Source organism: Physcomitrium patens, chromosome 2 (assembly GCF_059467195.1).
Source record: "Physcomitrium patens ecotype Gransden chromosome 2, ASM5946719v1, whole genome shotgun sequence".
Lineage (NCBI taxonomy): Eukaryota > Viridiplantae > Streptophyta > Bryopsida > Funariales > Funariaceae > Physcomitrium > Physcomitrium patens.
Genome location: NC_143411.1, coordinates 13542298 through 13562121, shown reverse-complemented (window position 1 = coordinate 13562121; position 19824 = coordinate 13542298). Strand labels below are relative to the sequence as shown.

The 19824-nt window shown below is 31.5% G+C and overlaps 2 protein-coding genes across 3 annotated transcripts; both read left to right on the top strand.

Annotated features, from left to right (window-relative positions):
• The first annotated feature begins 428 nt into the window (after window positions 1-428).
• Window positions 429-2675, top strand: LOC112293930 (uncharacterized). The gene is made up of 4 exons (XM_024543935.3): window positions 429-1009; window positions 1509-1652; window positions 1837-2045; window positions 2159-2675. Exons 1-4 carry the CDS (start codon window positions 765-767, stop codon window positions 2317-2319), a joined length of 759 nt encoding a protein of 252 aa, XP_024399703.1. The 5' UTR covers window positions 429-764; the 3' UTR covers window positions 2320-2675.
• A 12357-nt stretch (window positions 2676-15032) lies between these two features.
• On the top strand, window positions 15033-17592 carry LOC112278716 (glycosyltransferase BC10). Of its 2 annotated transcripts, XR_002968783.3 has the most exons (3): window positions 15086-15859; window positions 16196-17354; window positions 17496-17592. XR_002968783.3 is itself a non-coding variant. In XM_024512372.3 (2 exons), exons 1-2 carry the CDS (start codon window positions 15317-15319, stop codon window positions 16826-16828), a joined length of 1176 nt encoding a protein of 391 aa, XP_024368140.1. In that variant the 5' UTR covers window positions 15033-15316; the 3' UTR covers window positions 16829-17592. The 2 variants fall into 2 exon arrangements, 1 of the variants encoding a protein (XP_024368140.1); XM_024512372.3 differs by having other exon boundaries at window positions 15033-15859; window positions 16196-17592.
• Window positions 17593-19824: the final 2232 nt, after the last annotated feature.

The following is a 19824-nucleotide window of genomic DNA, read 5'->3' as shown; positions in this document are numbered from 1 at the left end:
TTAATAAAATGGTGGATTGATTTTGTAATTTCTTTATAAAATACTAGTAGAAACCGATGTTCCACGCCTAGTGATCTTGCAGTACTACTCTTGACAATCTATAACAAAATGCAAATTTTGATCTTTGATTGATCAAAAGTTGAATTATTTCTTTACTTTTATTTCAGTTTTAATAAAAAAAATGAAATTTGCAGCCAATCACAGATGGTCTCCTTCGATTTATGCCGTTGGTTAATCCTTGAACTAATTTATATAAGAGATTGTATTTTATAATATGTACTTAGTAGGCATAATCTATTTGTAGTGATAAGGAATACAGGAGATGATGTCGCGACTAGTGCTGTTTTGGATGATTTTGTGATGACGAAGTGGCGACCTACGAATGAACTTTATTTCGCATTTGGCCACGGCACAGAATAGGTTTTGTTTTCTCAGTGGATTTGTGGGTCGCCGATTTGCGGAAGTTTTAGGGGCAGCGTTAATCAGAATTTGTGCAAATCATCGGCTCGAAGTTGCAGCTGGATTTTTGATGGAGTTTCGGGGATTCTTCGAGTGAATGCAGTACAGAGTGTGGCCCAAGCGCGAATGCATCGAGATTGAGTTGTTCAAGCTCTGATTTGTTGTTAGGTTGTAGACTCTTGGTTTTCCTTTCGAGCTTGTTGAAGTGCGCCGAAGAGAGGTTTTGGGTGTTTAGAGTGTCGCTATTTGGAGAGAAAGGAAGTTTTCGATTGTGTAAGTAGCTTTGAGAGTAGGATCTGGTCACAATGGGTGATAATTTTGTGTACAAGGATGCGGAGGGCACCAGCACGCAGTGGGATGATATTCAGCGAAAGCTCGGGAACTTGCCCGAGAAGCCCAAGCCCAAGCCAACCCCGGGCTGGGTCCCGGATTCCGATCTGGAAAACGCTCCCAAGGATGCAGCATGGCTGGATGGGAAGTCCATTGATGAGCTTGAGGATTTGGAAGACGATTCTCTGTTAGAAGATGATCGGTTCCTCGAGCAGTATCGGTATGGTTTTGCCAGTGTTTTGTTCATTTATGCAGTATTTTGTCTCGGTATTGTCGTGAAATTTTGAAGTGCTCCGTGCTCATTTTCGAAATATCATCTTTGCCAGGGTCGGATTCCAAATCCTTCCTCTTATTTTCACTCCGGTTACACTCTCTAGTTCCTCAGATCCATGCCCAAATCTGCCATGGAAAATAAGTATTGCGTGGAATCCCACAAGTTTAGATTTAATTGTTTTTCAAACTGTCTCGTCTCGGAATACCTGAGAATCAGATTGAACTAAGAATTCGAATTCGTACCTTGTTCAGTAGATTGATGATCTTGCCATCGGAGAGATAAATCTCCTTTTCCTATCCTTCTTGTTACATTGTATTTTTTTCTGTCGCCTAGAAATCCTGGATGTCGGTTCTGAAACGAAGAATTGCTTGTTTAATTATGACGAGCATGACATTAGTAGTACGATGCTCAGACTTGACACCTGATAATTATATCCTGCCCGCAGAAAGCAGCGGTTGGCAGAAATGAGGGAAGTGGCAAGTAAACCGCGATTTGGGTCCGTGCAGCGAATTTCAGGCTCCGATTACGTTAGGGAGGTCTCTCAAGCACCTGCTGATGTGTGGGTCGTTGTCCATCTTTTCAAAGACGGGTTAGTCTCTAACTTCTTAGTAGTGATCGTATGTTCATTGCTCCTCATCCCACCAGTCATAAACCTTTGTGATAGGAAGATGTCGACAGAAATTTGAAGTCATTTTTTTAGTCAAGTTGTTTTACATTGTGCATTGAATGAAATGCGGTTTGGTTAAGAATTAGGTGACCTACTGCTCTGACAGGTTAGCAGAATGTGAGTTGCTGGGGCAGTGCTTAAATCAACTGGCGGCGAAGTATACCAATACGAAGTTCGTGAAGATCGTTTCTACGGATTGCATTAAGAATTACCCAGACAACCTTCTTCCCACCTTGTTAGTTTATAATAGCACCAATGTCATGGCCAACTTGGTGGGCCTGCGAAGATTTGGAGGTCCAAAATGCACTCCTGAAGGTAATGCTTCTAGCGCGGTTGCCTTTTCCAACAAGCATAATCTTTCTTCGTAATCTTAACAAAGAAACAGAATAAATCACTGACACCTGACCCTAAAATTGCGATTTATGCAGATGTGGCGCTGGTGCTTAGTCAAGTTGGGCCTGTTCTCGGCGAGCCCGGTGAGACCGATGCTGATGCCGTCAGGGCGAGGATCCAGAAAGACTACGTTGAGAAAATGGTTTTGAGGCATGCAACAAAAGGAGGGGGAAACAATTCTGACGAAGATTCATGAATCGCAATCAAGTAATGGAGGCGTGTTTACCATGAACAGTACCATAGCTGCAATGATGTTACGGATACAAGCTGAAGCGCCAAGCCTGCGTGGAGTTACTTCGCTATGACCATAGGATACATCTTCGATGCTCCTACACATGGGCACCTTCCGAATCCTAGATTACAGTTCGTATCAGTTTCCTTAGCTGCAGAGAGATAGATCTAGAAGGAATTTACGTTGACAGAGCTTCATTTAGCTGGAGTGTCCTCTGGGCCGAGTTGGAGGGTGCTTGCATTTCCATCCAACTGAGCTTTGTGTCTTTGTTGTCCCTTTCAACCTATGGAATTGTAGGATTAGTCGCTTTTTTCACATCAGACCAGGTTTTCCAGTTCGTACACTGCTTTTTTTTTTCTTCTTCTTCTTCTTTTCTTTTCCCGTTCTATATGCTGGTGTGATACCAAAGCTGCCATTGTTGTGATTTTCATCTCACCAGGAATGTACGGTTACTGCTCGAGGGAAGTGAGCTGACGACCTGATTTAGTGTCATCCTTGGGCACTTCGGTGTTAGCTACCACCCAAGTTGGTCAGTCACGCATGTAATACTCTTGCTGTCGAGGGGAATGTGACATACTGCCATGAAACCGGTGGGAGGTTGGTGAAAGTTGGCCACCACTGCAGAAAAGCTCGTGGGTAAGCTCTGACGATGTGAGTGTTGAGAGGATTGTACGTATTCCATAGCCTTGGGACAGAGTGTGTGTGTTTGCAGGCAGCTTCCAAAACTGTCAGTCCATGATCATTTGAGAGGCTCATTTATGCAATCACTGCATGTTTTGAAATCCTCACTCACAATTATAACTGAACCACAATCACGGGAGTGAACTCAGACGTGACGATCAGGCAAGTACAATTATTGCAATCACCCACAAGAGCCATGGATCTGGTTCTGATCCAAGGTTTGTTACGGAATGTGTGTCTGAATTTACCCCAAATCATTCTGAGGTTTTAGTTTTGTGCACACGTTCATTGCTTTTTGTGTGATTTGATACTTGAATATGATTTGTTCAAATTCAGGGATCTCATACATTGTTTAAGTGCGTGTGTGCATTTTTACATGGTTTGCTAATAGCATCCATTTAAATGTTTATTAGTACATTTTATATTATTAGATGACAATTGCTTAAAGTTTTTGTAGACTTCGTATTTGTATTAAACAGGCCATAAATATACAGGCAAAAATCTATGGAAACTCCTAGAATGTAGAAGAAATAATGTTTGTTCTAGACAAAATGATGACTTCATAATATTATTTTAAATATCCATATTATGTAGATTTTTTATGATGTATATTTACTCATACATTTCATGTAAGTAATTTCAAGTGGTATTACATTTTATATTCCAAATATTCTGAATTGAGTAAAGTTTTCTTTAAGTCAATTTTAGATAAATTATAGTATCTATTTTGAGATTGGTTTTTTTAATATCACTATTTAAAATTATCTATATATGTAATAGTAAATAAAAATACTAATTAAGATTTTAGAATTGTGAAGAAATTGCTTTACAAATTAATTTATAAGTTGTGTTAGAAATTTAGTTTTTCATTTAAGCTATCATTTCTTGATTCTAATTCAACATCATGAAAATTTAAAGAATCAACCACGATAATATTGAAATTTTATTTATTAAATAGGTACTATTTTTTTATATATTATAATATATTATGTTATTATGTCTATTTTTTATTTATTTTGTTGAAAAAGTCAAAAATATGAGAATCTTAAAATATTAGAGCATATAAGCATGTTAAGTTAAGTGAATTAGAAGAGTGTATGTGGATGTTATAGATGTTATGAAGAGCTGTACTATAATGTACATTAGATTGTTTTGTAAAGCTGTACTATAATGTCTAACCAATTAAGTAAAAAATGCAAAAATTAAAACATACTATGTAAAAAATAATGGATAACAAATTTTCTTGTATTAGATAGAATATTTATTAGATGATAAAAATAATTTATTTACAAAATACATTCTTGCTAAGAAATGTGAGTATTAATCTTTTAATTTATTTTTTGGTTATTTGAGATTTTCAAGAATTAGCTATACAATAATACTACAACTATTTGATAGAAGAGTATTTATTAAAAATATCTTAAATAATTCAATTTTTTCATTAGCTTAATTATGAATTTTTAATGATTATTGATTATATTTACAAAATACTTCTTTAAATGTACACCAAATTATCTTTTTTAAACATCTTATTATTATATTGAAATTCTTCTAAGATTATAATTATTTTTAAATAGATTTTTTAATACATCACAAATTATTGTAATTATTACTATAACTTAAGAATTTCTTAAATATTCAAAAATTTAAATACTTATTGATTTCAATTATATACTCTAATTTTTTAATATATATATATATATATATATATATATATAGACATATAAGATAATGTTAAAGTCATCTATCTATTTACTAAATAGACCTCCCCTATTGTAACCATCATTAGAAAAATGAATCATCTCTAGAAACTATTATTACAATCATGACCCTTTGTCATGAACATACATATTTATTCTAATATTTATCATATGATTAAATAGAATTAGATAAAAATAAATTTATTTCATAATGTTTTCTAAAGAAGCTTCTTTAAATCTTTATAGATGTTGCTTTGACTTTATATGTATTTCTAGTTGATTGGTAGGTTAGAAACTTAATCAACAAGTTAACTACTTGTTGATAGCTTGCGAAACAAGCTAACTATGTGGCGTTTACATAGAAAACTTACCTTGCAAGAAGATACATATCTTGCACAATCAATACGTTTTGGAGGTCCTATAGGATACCACCATGTAGCTTTTAGTTAAGAATATATATAGAGGCAAGAGTGAAGCCTTTTTCATTCTTGTCAATGCCTTTCTAGACTTTAGTCTTGTTTTCAAGACTTTCTACTCTCCTTGTCTTTGGCAATAGCCATTCTAGTTTAATACTATAACATCTTTGAGTGATTTTGTAATCTTTTTGAGTGACATAAGATTGTATTGAGGTTTTCTTTCTTCAAGATTCATGTCCTTGACACCTTCATTCTAACCTCTCTTATTTTCACCTCTTCCTTCCTTCATTTCTAGCTCTCATCTTGACCCTATTTTTTTCCTTGTTCTTAACTCCTTCAAAACTATAAATATGAGCTGTTGAAGATTGACTTAATCAAACTTGTGTTTATATGATTGGATTAAAGATGCAAAATGTGGCAAAGATAATAATGATCTTTAGGCAATCTCAATAAGCAATCTTTATATATTATCTTAACCTCCAACAACTCATGTGTGTAGCTCTGAAGAAATTAGAAATGAAATGGAAAAGGGAGAGGGGAGAAGGTAGAGATGAGAATTAAAAACAGAGGAAGCAGAGACTCCAAAAGAAGAGAGTTGGAATAAAAGTTATGATTGTAATGATAATTTCTGCAGATGATCCATTTTTCTAATCATGATTATAATAAGTTATATCTTTTTAGTAAATAGATGGATCACTTTAATATTTTCATATATATATATATATATATATATATAATTATTTTTTTGTATGTATATAGGAGTACATGACATGAGAGGTGATTATGCATTGAAAAATGGTGTCTACTTAGAAATTATTTAAGTTATAACAATCTTAAAATTAATTTAAAATTAAATATTATTTTTGAAAAAAATAAATTTTATTAGTATTTTTAAAATATAATAATTGATATTTAAAAGTTTAGTTAAAAATAAAACATCATCTATCCTTATTAGTTGCCAAGAAAACATGTTTTTTATTTCAAAGAACAAAAGTAATAATCATATTATTAATATCTTCAAATAAGATAAGATTAATAGTCTTAGTAATTATTATAGAATTTCTACATAATAATAAATTATATAAAAATATAAAAAAATCGTATAAAATCAAATATAAATATATTTGTGAAAAACACTTTTGATAGTTTTAATACAAATCTTGATGTGATATTTTTACAATACCATCTTTTTATAGATTTTTTTTCAAAATAAATTATTTATATTTAATTAGTATTTTTTATTTTATTTGTTAAATAATTTCAATTAATTTTAATTTTTTTAGACTTTTTAAATTAATTTTTAATACAAAAAGAAGATATTTTAGAAAATCTTTTATATAATTTTTATTCTTTGTGTGAAATTAAAAGAATATTCTAAATATTATTTTTACTTCATAATTTATTATATTTTTAGAGAATATTTAGTAAAAAATAAACTTAATAACTTAATTAAAAAATATATTTTTTAATTTGAATATTATATTTATATATTTATTTATATTTTTAATTATGAGTAATTTTTATTTTAAAGTAATGCCGTTAGTATAAAAAAATATATATATGATTTTTAAATTTCATCTCATATTAATAATAGACGACAAAAAATTCAAAGTGAATCTAACTAGATTGGATATGTTTATGGTCTAAAAATATATTCAATAGAAAAAATAGAATATCTTTTATCACTCTATAAAATTACAAATACCTTCAAAAATAGGCCCTTCTTGCTAATCTTTTTATAAGAAGAATGCATCCTAAAAATATTCTATGGTAGATACTCATAAAGCACTGCATCACCTTGCTTTATCCAAAATGAAAAAATAAATGGCTCTTCTCACATAAACTTCATCTTTTATGCTAGAGAAGTTAGAGGACTCAGATTTGACTTATGGTTGGCAATTTAGCAGGTATGGACTAAAATCCGATATAGACTAGAATTCCAACAATTTTTCTATATTGACTCTATAGCTTGTCAATGTCTTTTTTGGAACAAAGAGATACTTGATTCCCACCAAAATATGCTAAGAGATGTTCTTTACTCATTTAAGAGTATACAAATGAGTAAAGACATTATTTAATTTAAAGACCTCTAATATGACCAATAGAAGGATTAAAAATCTATAGCCAAGCTCAAACAAATTGTAAGCCTCCAAAACATAGATCAATACCAAAAGAACTTTTTAGATTCTATACTTGGCTACTAGAATATGAACTAATACCTAGCTTTTAAATCTTTGGACTAAGTAGCAATATTATGACTAGTTCAAGGAATCAAATTCCTATTACAAACTTGTAGCTTTTATAAAGATGTTGTATTTGCACCCATTTTGATTTACTTTTATACATGCCAAAATGCTAAACCTAACATAGATATCACTAGCCTCGACCTACATAAGATACAAGTATTTACATCAATCAAAGACCTTTGCACCATCCATATAAATTTGGACATCTCATACAATGGTCATATATGATGCATGAATAATGTGTGTTCACTTGCATATGATCCAACTAAATGGAAGTGCTACAAAATTCTTCAATCATTCCTTGTAACATAGAAACAATATTATTCTTCTTGACAAGCTCGAAGTCACTTGCCTTCATTCCAAACAAGATATCCTTGGCCTCATATCAAAATAAAAAATTGATTCAATTTAATTTATATAGAATAAATATAAGCCAATATAATTTTTAATATTTTTGTGGCTTCTTAAATCATGTGGATTGCCTACTAAAAATTAATGTGCAACAATGAAGTTGATATATAACAACAATATCTGTCAACTACCTTTGGAATTGCAAATTTTCTCACAAAGCGTGACATTGCTATCCAACCACCTAGAATACCTTAGACTTACTTCCATTCTCTTCATGGAGAGAGGATTTATATAATTGTCTCTTTTGGCAGTCAAATCAATAGAATCTACATATCCTCCATATACTAGTCATAGCGAAGGATGTCCTCCACAACACCTTGTTGTAGTACATTTGGTGCACAAGGTACAACCTAATCTTCTCTGAAGAAAAGATTGACATTTCAAAGATATACCATAGTGCTTGAGAAAAAATAATTTACACTGGCATAAAGAAAAAATCATATATTGACAAAATCATATATTTAATTTTATACAAAAAATATGATAAAGAACATCAAAAAAATGTTCAAAAAAGATTTTGACCAAGTCTCATATAGCTCACAAGTCTTTTGTATGCATGTGAGCTCCAAATTCACCCCTCATTAAATTGATGCCATACAACAAGTTCAGGGGATAGAATGGAGGGACTCCCAATTGTGAAATTTTTGAGTTAATTTAAATATGGATGTTTATAGTTCAATTCAAATTAACACCTTCTAAGGAATAGTTACCGATATTAAATTAAAATAATAAATAAAATTTACTATATAAATATAGTAAAAATAATTAACTAAGTTTTTACTATTAATTGATCATAAGGATAAAAAATTAAGTTTGAATTAGAATTTAAGTTGAAAGTTAAATTTAAAAAGTTAAGTTAAAAGTTAAAATTAAAAGGTTAAGTTAAAAGTTAAAATTAAAAGTTAAAGTGAGAATATTAAAGGTTACAAGTTAAATTTAAAATTTATTAGCCAAAAGGTGAAATGTAGAGATTACAAGTCACTGTGAAGATGATAGTAAAAATAAAGTAAGAGAGGTAAAAGCGAAGATACCTTGACAATACACAAGGATTGAAGGCAATGACCTCCTTCTACTCCAAAATTTGCTAAAATTTGAATCAGCTTCGATTTGAATGATATTTAGCTTATTGCAAGGCTAACTTAAAGACACTCTTGATTTAACAATTCTCGATGCAACTAATGATTCAGGCGTGAGAATTCCTCCTTTAAAGTTGAGTGATATAAACTGCCATGACGACCAACCCTCTTTACTTAGAAATTCACTAAAAATTTAGACTGTCTTCAAATCCAACAAATCTTATGCCTTTCAGAGCTTAACTTATAAGATTTGATGCTCCCAAAATTTCAAATAACACCAATAATCAGGCATTGAGAAATGCCTTTCTGAACTTGATTGATTCAAATTGCAAAGGCAATCCACTCCTTCAAACTCAAAAATTCACCAAAACTTCCTTCTTACTCCAAATCAAGTGAGTCATATCTTGTCAAAAAGCTAACAACAAAAGCTACAACTACTTAGAATTTCATATCAAAAAAAAAGAAACAGAGTGATTGATTGAAGAAAATCCGAGGCCCTTGAAACCTTTGGGGTATTTGGAAGGCCGAGGAGCTATCTACCTCAATGAAGCATATTTTAAAACTTAATGACCATCCTTAACAATTCAAAATCCATACACACACAATCATAAGGTTCACAATGAGATTTAAAATCTAAATAAAATTAAAATTAGGATTTTGGCCAAATTTTGGCATGGCTTTGTTCTTCATCCAAAAGAAGAGAGAGAGAGAGAGAGAGAGAGAGAGGGCTTGGAAAACTAAGCTTCTCTTATACAATTGAGTGGAGGCTACATCTCCACCCTTGATTTTTAAGATCTCTAATCTAGATCTATTGCCTTCATTCATCCAAGGGCCAATCTCGTTACCAAGGCTGATGGCTCTTGTAAGTGGTCAAGAAAGCATTTTTTGGTAAATCTAACTTCACCATTGTGTTCAAAACACTTTTAAAAGCTGAGATCGACTATTCATATGCCTCAATCCATGCTCAACTATAATTTTCATGGAAGTTTTTACTTACGAGGATCTTGGCAATTTTTTTGTAAAATTCTTCAAAATGAGAATTTCATTGCTTCACTTGTATTTTAAAGGAGACGGTGCTGATCTTGTTTTCTTCACTCCACGGGATAAATCTGGTGCCACCATTGCATTAAAAAGACCCTTATTAATAAGAAGAACCACCATGTTGCTTGAATTTGTCGAAATTGGAGGAAAACTCAAAATCATCATAGCTAACTTTCTTGAATCTTTTAGAGAATTATAATTCCAACTCCTAAATCATGTGAATGATTATAGGTGCACTCATAGGCTTTTAATCAACCCTCATGGTAATGACTAACAAACTCTAAATTATTGAACTAACTGAGTTGTTATTCTAATTTTCTAACTCTTATCACTTTAGTCCTAACTAACCTAATTCAAGGAATTAGGCTATAATTTATACGATCAAGGGTTGTAATCCTAAAAATTCTATAAAACTAAATTCCACTTATATAAATTCTAATCTAACATGCCCAATTATCATAACATAAGAAAATAACAAAAATTTAGATTATAGAGTACAATTGAGAGCTCACAATGTGTAACCTTGTCTCAATTCAATGGATAATGATCTTAGCTTTATTAGTATTGCCTTCCCACTCTTTGGACCCAAACTAATTGGTATCTTATTTTTTTATTAATATAACTATTATTCATTCAAAAATAAATGAATAAAAAAAATAAAACAAAACAAACAAACAAACAAACAAACATGTCTATCCTATCATACATCCAAATTCTTGTATAATCTCTTTTCAAATTTATGCTACATATTTCTATCATATACAATTCCAAGAATAGCTTGCTTGTTATTTTTCATATAACTTTTTACCACTCATATATGTGTCCATTGATCCATTTTGTGAGAAAAAACTTAACAAAATTTGTGGCATTAAAATTTGTAGGATAGAGCAACTGAAGGTTGTATTTGGTTAAGGGATTCCAAAAATGTTAATGGTTGTATTAATGTTATTTGTTAAATTCTGCAATTAATCCACCTGCTACAATTTAGATTTCATCAAAGTAATGAGAATTTTTATATGGTGACATTAATATATATATATATATATGTATATATATATATATTTTATATGGTTACATTTGTCACATGATTTACCAAATGGTCCAATTGTGATTTGGCAAATAATTTCTTGAGTGTGAAAAATTCAAATTTGATTATATTTAGAGTAGAAGAATTAAAAAAGTTGGATCTGGATTATTGTTTGAGTTTTAAATAGCCACAACTATAGAAATATGTATTTGACATGTTTCTTGGTTTTTTTGCCAATAATTGATGGAGGGATTTGTAAATATGCAAACAATTAATTTTGGATTTCAATATAACTTAAAAACATAATTTCCAATTCAAAATTTTTAATGAATTTATAATATATTCTTTAAAAAAAATAGTAATATAATATAAAGATATCTAAAATCACAATACAATAACCACCTTTGATATATTGTAGCATAAGTTTGAATCTTTCTCAAAACTTATATATTTGCTGTATTATAAAATATATCTAAGCTTATTTATCTATAAATAATTATTAATTTTAAAATATATAAGTTAATAATAATAAAGTTATTGTAATATACTTTTTAGAATCCAAAATTATTTAGTTGTACATTATAAATTTAGCAACAATAAAAGTCTTTAAATTAGCATTTTTAACTAACATACAAAGTTATTATTATTTTTTGTTTTTTTATATATACTATTGTTAAAATAGCCTGTACTATCTTTTTTTTTTCTTTTTATTATTTTTTTATTATTTTATTTTATTATTTTATTTATTTACAAGCAAAATAATGAGAGTTAAAAATTTTAAAATATTTTTAATTTTTGATAATTTTAAATATATTTTTATTATAATATATATATATATATATATATATATATATATATATATAAATTTTTTTTTGGATAAGCTACAAAATTAATACCATAATATACAGTGATTTAAAAAAATATTTCAATGTTGACATATTTTGGAAAGAATGGTGTATTACAAATAAATTATAATGAATAATGACACGTGGTTTGTATAGCAAATAAAGTATTCTTTTATAGCTATCAAATGAGCTTAGATTGAAAGGAATCCATTAAATAATTGTGGAGCTATGATCAATCCAATTTGGAATATTATTATAACATTTTTTTGGATGTGGTATCCAATTACATATCAATACTTTATAGGACATCCTTTGGCCTTGGTAGCCTTGAAGAATTTCTATAAATTGCTTGGTATCCATCTTCCCTTCAACTTATGCCACCCTCTCAAATCCATTCTATCCCATACAACTCCATATCATTATATTTCTACTCCCATGCTTAACTACTTCTTAGATCTTTTCGTTAAGCCAAAACTAACCTTTTTGTTTCTACATCTACTTTGTACCATCTGACCCAAATTTGTTGATTTTTATCTCATCTAACCAAATTACCCTCTTCCAATTCTATGTAGTCCTTTCTTTGTACTTCATAGCAAAATCCAAGCATTGTTTTTGATGGCAAGTAAATAATATATATATATATATATAGATAGATTTTTTTTTTTTACCACGGCTTTCATATTCCATTTCTTGAAAACATTTCAAATGGTTTGAATTGACACATGATTACAAATAATATTGTAAAGTTTTTTAGCAATTTCAACAACATTTTTAGCCTTCTTAATGTTGATTTCGTAAATGATTGCTCTTTCATCTATTATAGTGAGCTTCTTTAGTCTGCTTAATTTAAGGTTCTCCTTATTAAAAGTGATATTTTTTGTAAGCCTAAAGATAGTAGCTTAGTTGTAGCGAAGTTCAGAAGCAATTTGACTATAAGATTTTTGAAAATAAAGAAGAGCAAAGTTATTGTTGTCTTGAAGAGAGCGGGAAATGGATCTTGTGGTTGTTCAAGAAATTGTCAAAGACACAAAAATTTGAAAAAGAAATATGTCAAAATTAAAGACAGAATGAAATTGATAGTACAAGTGGTTCCAAAGACTCCTATTTATACTATAATGAAGTTTACAGAAGTCTATGGTACTTTCTATGGAAGTTTTTAGAAGTCTAAAGAAGCTTCTAGAAATTCAAAGAGGCTTCTAGAAGCGTATGAAACTTTCTAAAAGTTTATGGAAGATTCTATAAATATCTAAAAGGTTCTAGAAATTTGTAGAAGATTCTAGAAGGTCATAGAATGTGGTAATTTGGAATATATCTGTGCCAAGAATTGTGATTAAGAATGGTGCTTTTATAGCTGCTAGTAAGCCTTAATGATGTCATTAGATTAGTAATAATATTATCATAGTAAATCTAATGATGATAGAATGCTGTAATGTTAAATAATTGATAGAATCCAAAAATTAGACACGACACTCAAAATATCATTTGTAATTTTTAAATGGATTCTTTTCAACTTGAGCTGATTTGGTAGCTGTAAAGTAGTATTTTATTTGCTATACAAACCACATATCATTATTTACTACAATTTATTTGTAATACACCATTCTTTCTAAAATATGTCAACATTGAAACAATTTTTTGAATCATTATACTTTGATATTATTTTTTAAATTTATATTTATTTTCTATATTTCTAAATAATTCATATAAAAAACAATTATACAATCCAATATCTCTTATTATAACACAAAAGACTATAAATATGCATATTCAAGATGTGCCTCTGGTTTTAGTGGCAGACTTGTGAATGTCTCTCTTATCTACTCCCAATTGTTGCTCTTGAACCTTCAACTTACCTAGTGCTATTGGACTTGTTTGTTCTAGCAAATAACAAATTTTAATTAAGATATCATAGTACTAGCCTATATAATCAATAGCCATGTTTATTTGTATAATTAATTTAATGTGATGATAGAAGCTTATAGCTTTCTCAATACATTTATTATTTTAAAGTATGTTTGTAAAATCTGTCCATTTGGTGTACCTGGTGCCATTGTTCAAACCCTGGGATCATTTAATGATTCTTGTACCACAAAATAGAATGAGCAATTTATACTTCCTATCCAATATGCATTCCTTCAGATTATTATTATTAGATAACTCCTTTGAGTGTCTGAAAGATTTTAGAGATTTTGATGATTCGTGATAGTTGTGCTGAAATTGTTGATGTTTTTAGGTTAAATATTTTTGAATACTTGAATAATTACAGTCATATTCTAGTCTTGCTAAAATTGTTTGTTAAATCTGCTACTTTGTGCACATACGTTTTTCCAATTCAGTATGTTATATGACCTATCTGAAAAGAAAAGAACCTATATATCTTAGGTCGAAAACATTTTCTTCTGAAATGCATAAGAGGAAATTTCAACATATATGTTTTATGTTTTTATAAGATTGCAAGAATGTAATTATCCAAAAGTCAAGCATCATCTAGTGGTGCTTCTCAACACGTTCGATTTGCCAAGGAAACAAATAAAAAAGCATTTGAAAAAACATTACAAAAGCCCAAGCGTGAATTCAACACTGAAAGTAGTTTTGTTTTGTTGACCGTTTTAAAAGTACTACAGCCAACAAAAAAACTCCCCTCAAAACACTGTTCAACAAGATACACCTTTAGGTTTTACTTTTTTAATTATTTTAGCGGCATAGGTGGTGGTGGTGCACAAAGATGATAATGCAGAGACTCATTACTCTTGGCTGTGGTGGAGAGTTCGGATGCTGAGAACAGAAAGAAAAAAGCAAGGTTTGGTGTGCCAACTGCATACTCAAGCTGACTGATTGAGCCATTGAGTGAGTAGCAGTGTTTGACGAAGTGAAGCTGCGAGGTAGAATAATTCAGTTCAGATCTGTAAATATAGATGCCACGTATTTTTATTTGATTTTTCCTTCTCACTTCACTTCCTCTTCCTCTTCTTCTTCTTCATTTCTTTTTCGTCTTTGCTTAGCCTTTCATTCGCGTGTGTGGGACCGGTTCAGCTAAGGGAGGTATGATCAGGGCCGAAAGTTTGTTGCATTAGCAGGCTGTTGACCGGTGAGGGTGTTGAGAGATGGCATGGATCGTGGGTATTGCTGTGAGCGAAACAGCCTAGAATTGGCAATCGAGGTGAGGAATCATTCCATTGGTTCTCGTTGTTCATAACAGGTTAGGAAGGAGCGACGAGATCGATTTTTTTATAAACTTGCAGACCAAGAATGAGGGAGACGCAGGTTGTATCCACGATTTGGGTGGTAGCTCTATCACAGAGAGGATATGTGATAGCTGAGTGAGAATCTTATTCTTTTGCCTTGTGACTGAAGATCGAGAGGCCGGACTGAGTAGTTGTTTATTTAGCACCTGTGCGAAATCACATAGAGATAGAGCATCGCGAGGATTGTTTGGCTTGGAACCGGCTTTATTTTTCATTCTCGAAGGTCTTTTCTACTTTTTTTTTTCACGAATTGTTGGAAACGGCAGAGAGAAAATGCAGACTAGAGCGTCTACAACTTCTCTGGCTGTTGAGTCTGTTGTAGGAAACGGCCCAATTTTGAGAAATGCAGCAGGGGGAAAGGCGTTGAAGGAGTGGCCTTCAAAGCTCTCCAGGATATTCTGTTTGTTCATCGCACTAGGCGCTAGTTTAGTGGTAGGGGTGATATGCAGCCTTCACGTAACGGGAGTCTTAAGCACAGGATCCATGCTTTCATCGTATGTTTCTGGAGCTCAACAACGCGTTCACCGGCACATAATGGCCCCTGACGATTCGCAGGCTTTGTGTCACGGCATGGAAGACAAGGAGCTTCTCTGGAGAGCGTCTATGGTGCCGACGCGGCCAGGGATGCCCCTCAAACGCATCCGGAAAGTCGCTTTCATGTTTTTGACTGTCGGGCCTTTGCCTCTAGCTCCGCTGTGGGAGAAATTCTTCAAAGGTCACCAAGATCTTTACAACATATACATCCACTCTCTTCCTGAATACGAACCCAACGAGCGGCCGTCTTCTGTATTCTATGGTCGTCGCGTCTTAAGCCAGGTTGGTGACTCCCTCCCTTCCCTCTCTTGATCCTTGGCCGGTGAATTAAATCGTTCTGCAGGGTTGTAGTTGGCACCAGCTTTTGGTGCATCCGACGACCTGGTCCCACCCATAGCTGAGATGGGTTGTTGCAGCAACACCTCCTCACAGTGCTAAAACACGCACATCTGTTTCTGGAAACCAGAATCGCTCTGCAGATGGGTGTTGGAAGAAAAGTTCTCCGTGGTAACAATCTGTGCATGATAGGTTTTTCTGGAGCGTTGCCGTTCGCGGTTCGTCTGTCCTAGCTTCAGGGAAGAGACACTGTCTAACTTGGCTCTACTTTCATCTACCCAGGAGGTGAAATGGGGTGATATTTCAATGAACGATGCTGAGAGGCGGTTGTTAGCGAACGCACTACTCGATTTGGACAACGAGCGGTTTGTCCTTCTCTCTGAGAGTTGCGCACCAATCTGGAACTTTACATTTACCTATCAGTATCTGATGAACTCCAACCAAAGTTTTGTAGGTGTTTTTGACGACCCGGGACCCGTGGGCAGAGGAAGATACGACCCACGTATGGAACCAGAGGTCACCATTGACCAATGGAGGAAAGGGGCTCAGTGGTTCGAGGTGAACCGGGAGTTGGCCGTCTACATCATCGCCGACGTGAAGTACTACGAAAAATTTCGCCAGTTTTGTCTGGGAGTATGCTACGCAGACGAGCATTATATTCCAACAATGATGTTCATAGAATTCAAGGACAAGATAGCGCAGAGAAGTGTCACAGCGATGAATTGGTCAAGAGGAGGTTCCCATCCGGGCATCTTTGGGAGACACAACGCGGCAAGCTTCTACAAAACTATCCGCAGTGACCAGTCATGCACATATAACGGAGCTCCTGGCCATGCGTGCTACTTGTTTGCTAGAAAATTCAGCCCCGACAGCTTGCAGGCCTTACTACACTCTGCCACATTGCGCAAGTTATAGCCTGTTTGTCCAAAACAACACGTAGACGTCGAGCTTAGGGTTGTACCTCCCGTCCCGCCTTCGCTTTCTCCAACCTCCACTAAATCCCGAATGAGAAATGGCACGCGCTAGATCCGAACGGCTACTAAGTGATCATAGACCTCTTTAGCAATGGCCAGCTTAGACTCAAGCTACCAGAGACATGAGCATCAAATCTTTCGAGGGATGTACGTGATGCTTGTGAAGAGTGGGCGGGATTGTCGACCCAGCAAGATGTGATTCTCCAGGAGAACAGTTCACGGCGCTCCCTGGATTCACATCCAAATGCAGATAAACAGCTATTACTTATTTTAAGTGCAACCGATGAAACTCAGCATCGAAGAATCACGCAGTGCTAGTCACGCGGTGCGATCAGGTTCTCCAAGAGTGTACAGAGGTCCAAACAACGCACAGACATGCAAGAATAATGCACCCCCATGAAGTAGCTCAGCTCTTCCTTCCTTGCTTGCTGTCAATAGCTATGCCCCCACCCAGCTCTTCAAAATGGGTAATCCTTGCACTTCTCTCGGCACTTTTGATTGTCGGTGAGAAGTCTTATTGCTTGACCTTTCTACGAATGGAACTTGAAGCGACTGCAGATGAAGCTCTGAACAGGTCTCGCTAATAATCTATCTGATTGTTGCTGCAGGATTCCAGTACTGTTGCTGTTCACATCATGTATCCTGGCGTGTATTCCTAGATTGCAATTATTTGAATAAGACGTGCCTCGGATTCATATTCCTTTATGTGTGTTGCAAGTAGAAAGTGAGGGAGGTTTTCATTCCACACTGTACTCAGCTTTGCCTTTTTTTTTCTTTTTTTTTTCTTTCTTTCTATCTCTCTTTCTCGTGCCAGGATATTCGCTCAGATTTCTTCACACTCTTGTTCGTGTGATTTTTTAAACTGTCCATCACTTGTTGCATACTTCTTTCATGTCGCTTAATTCTGCACCAAAGTTTTTTACAAATGAAAAAAATAATAATCATAATTATCTAAAGATTTGTTGTGGTTGTTATTGTTGTCACTATATAATACATTTATAAAAACAAAAAATTAAGAAAATAAAAGTTGCACAGTATGATTTATAGAATGTTTCAAAACTCTACATATTTCTGAAATTATTAAATTCTTAAGATTGCAATTAGTTGTACTGCTTAAATTGTATTCAAGATTTCTTTTTATTTTGTATTCCTAAAATTTTAATTCACATCAAAACTAACAAAGACATATTATATCTTAAATATTATATATGATTTATATTTTTCAATAATTTATCTTATTTTATTTTATTTTATTTTGCTCATTAATTTATTGTTAATTCAAAACATTGGTTTTTAAAATCACACCAAAAGTTTATAATCTATGAAATACAATTTGTCTGTGAATTTAAAATATTTATTGGGGTAGGAATGTTTTTTTTGTTTAGATTTAATAAAACAATAATCATATGATGTGATACTATGTAATAAATGTGTTGGAAATATGATACTTTAAATTATTACATAAAAAATATATAATATACATTAATATATAGTGATACAATTTGCATCACATGTCATAAATAATACTTGAATAATTTAAAAGATTTTTTTTTTAAATAGTGCATAATTAATTGTAAAGCTTTGACATAATAAAAAATGATATAGATTTTGTAAGGTATTATCTTAAGCATAGTTATATAATAATATATAATAAAAAAATAATCATAGTTATACATTCCAACTTATGTTGTTATTGATGCCATTGTTGGAGTTTTGTATTTTTAATTAAAATTATAAGATAAAAAATACAAATAATTTAGCTATTCTAAAAACATTCTAATTTCTATAAGAAGAAATAATGGATGTCAAAGAAATTGGTCTATCTATAAGATAAGATAAATTATTGTAATGTATAATTACTTTGAAAGTAAAATAAAATCTATCAAATAATAATGTGTATTTGTATGTTTATTAACTTATTAGAATAAAAAGGTGATATAATTGATGTCATACAATATACAATACTAACAATTCTAATTCTCATATTTGAATAAAAATAAGACAAAATAATCCTAACATGTTTTGAATTAGTAAGAAGAAGAAGAAGCAGAAAAATATATATATAAATATATAAAAAATATGTATTAAAGACCATCTATCTCTTATGTTTAACTTATAAAAGATTTACTATATATAAAGATGAAAAAATAAATAAAATATATTTTTCAAAAAAATAGTATTAATAAAAATAATAAAAGATCTAGTAAAAAAAACTATTTACTTTCAAAAGACATAAGATAGAATAATAATTAGAGTTAAATGTTATTAATCATAAGTAACAACATAACATCAAAATCATTTATAGTATGACAAATATATATATATATATATATATATATAAATTTTTTTATGATAATATAAAGTGTGCCAAATATTATATTTATGTTGCTGAAACTAATAATAAGATATCTAATCAAAGTATAAATTAATTTATACATTCATAATTATAATCAATTTTAAAAATTCTAAATTATAGTATATATATGTATATATATATATATATATATAGATATAAATTTATGCATATAATATTTTATAAGTCAAACTACAAGCAAATTTTTTAAGTTGGTTCACAAATTTAACATTGGCCAAATGGTGTTTGTTACAAAGAATGATCTATGCTTTATATGAGGTGGTTGATAGATCTTTAAGAAATTAATGATGATTCATATTTAAATAGAAAAAATACTCAAATATTCAACTATTATTGAAGATTTGATAAATATTTTCAAATAACAAAGTTTAAGTGCTATCTAGTTTAGTATCTAACTTTGAACAAATTTTACAAATAAATTCTAAGTGTAAAAATATAAGAATTAGTTTTGTTTCTATTTTATAATTTTATATGCCTATTATATTCTTTTTTATATCTCTTTAAATTGTCAATTATCAGTTTTAATATCAATTGTTGATCAATAAAATCTATTTATACTACAT

Bases quoted from the DNA above. Each gene is read 5' to 3' on its own strand.
- LOC112293930 (XM_024543935.3), top strand. From the start codon at position 765: ATGGGTGATAATTTTGTGTACAAGGATGCGGAGGGCACCAGCACGCAG. The intron at 1,010-1,508 runs GTATGGTTTTGC...TCCTGCCCGCAG, and splicing joins CGGTTCCTCGAGCAGTATCG to AAAGCAGCGGTTGGCAGAAA. The intron at 1,653-1,836 runs GTTAGTCTCTAA...CTGCTCTGACAG, and splicing joins GTCCATCTTTTCAAAGACGG to GTTAGCAGAATGTGAGTTGC.
- LOC112278716 (XM_024512372.3), top strand. From the start codon at position 15,317: ATGCAGACTAGAGCGTCTACAACTTCTCTGGCTGTTGAGTCTGTTGTA. The intron at 15,860-16,195 runs GTTGGTGACTCC...TCATCTACCCAG, and splicing joins GTCGTCGCGTCTTAAGCCAG to GAGGTGAAATGGGGTGATAT.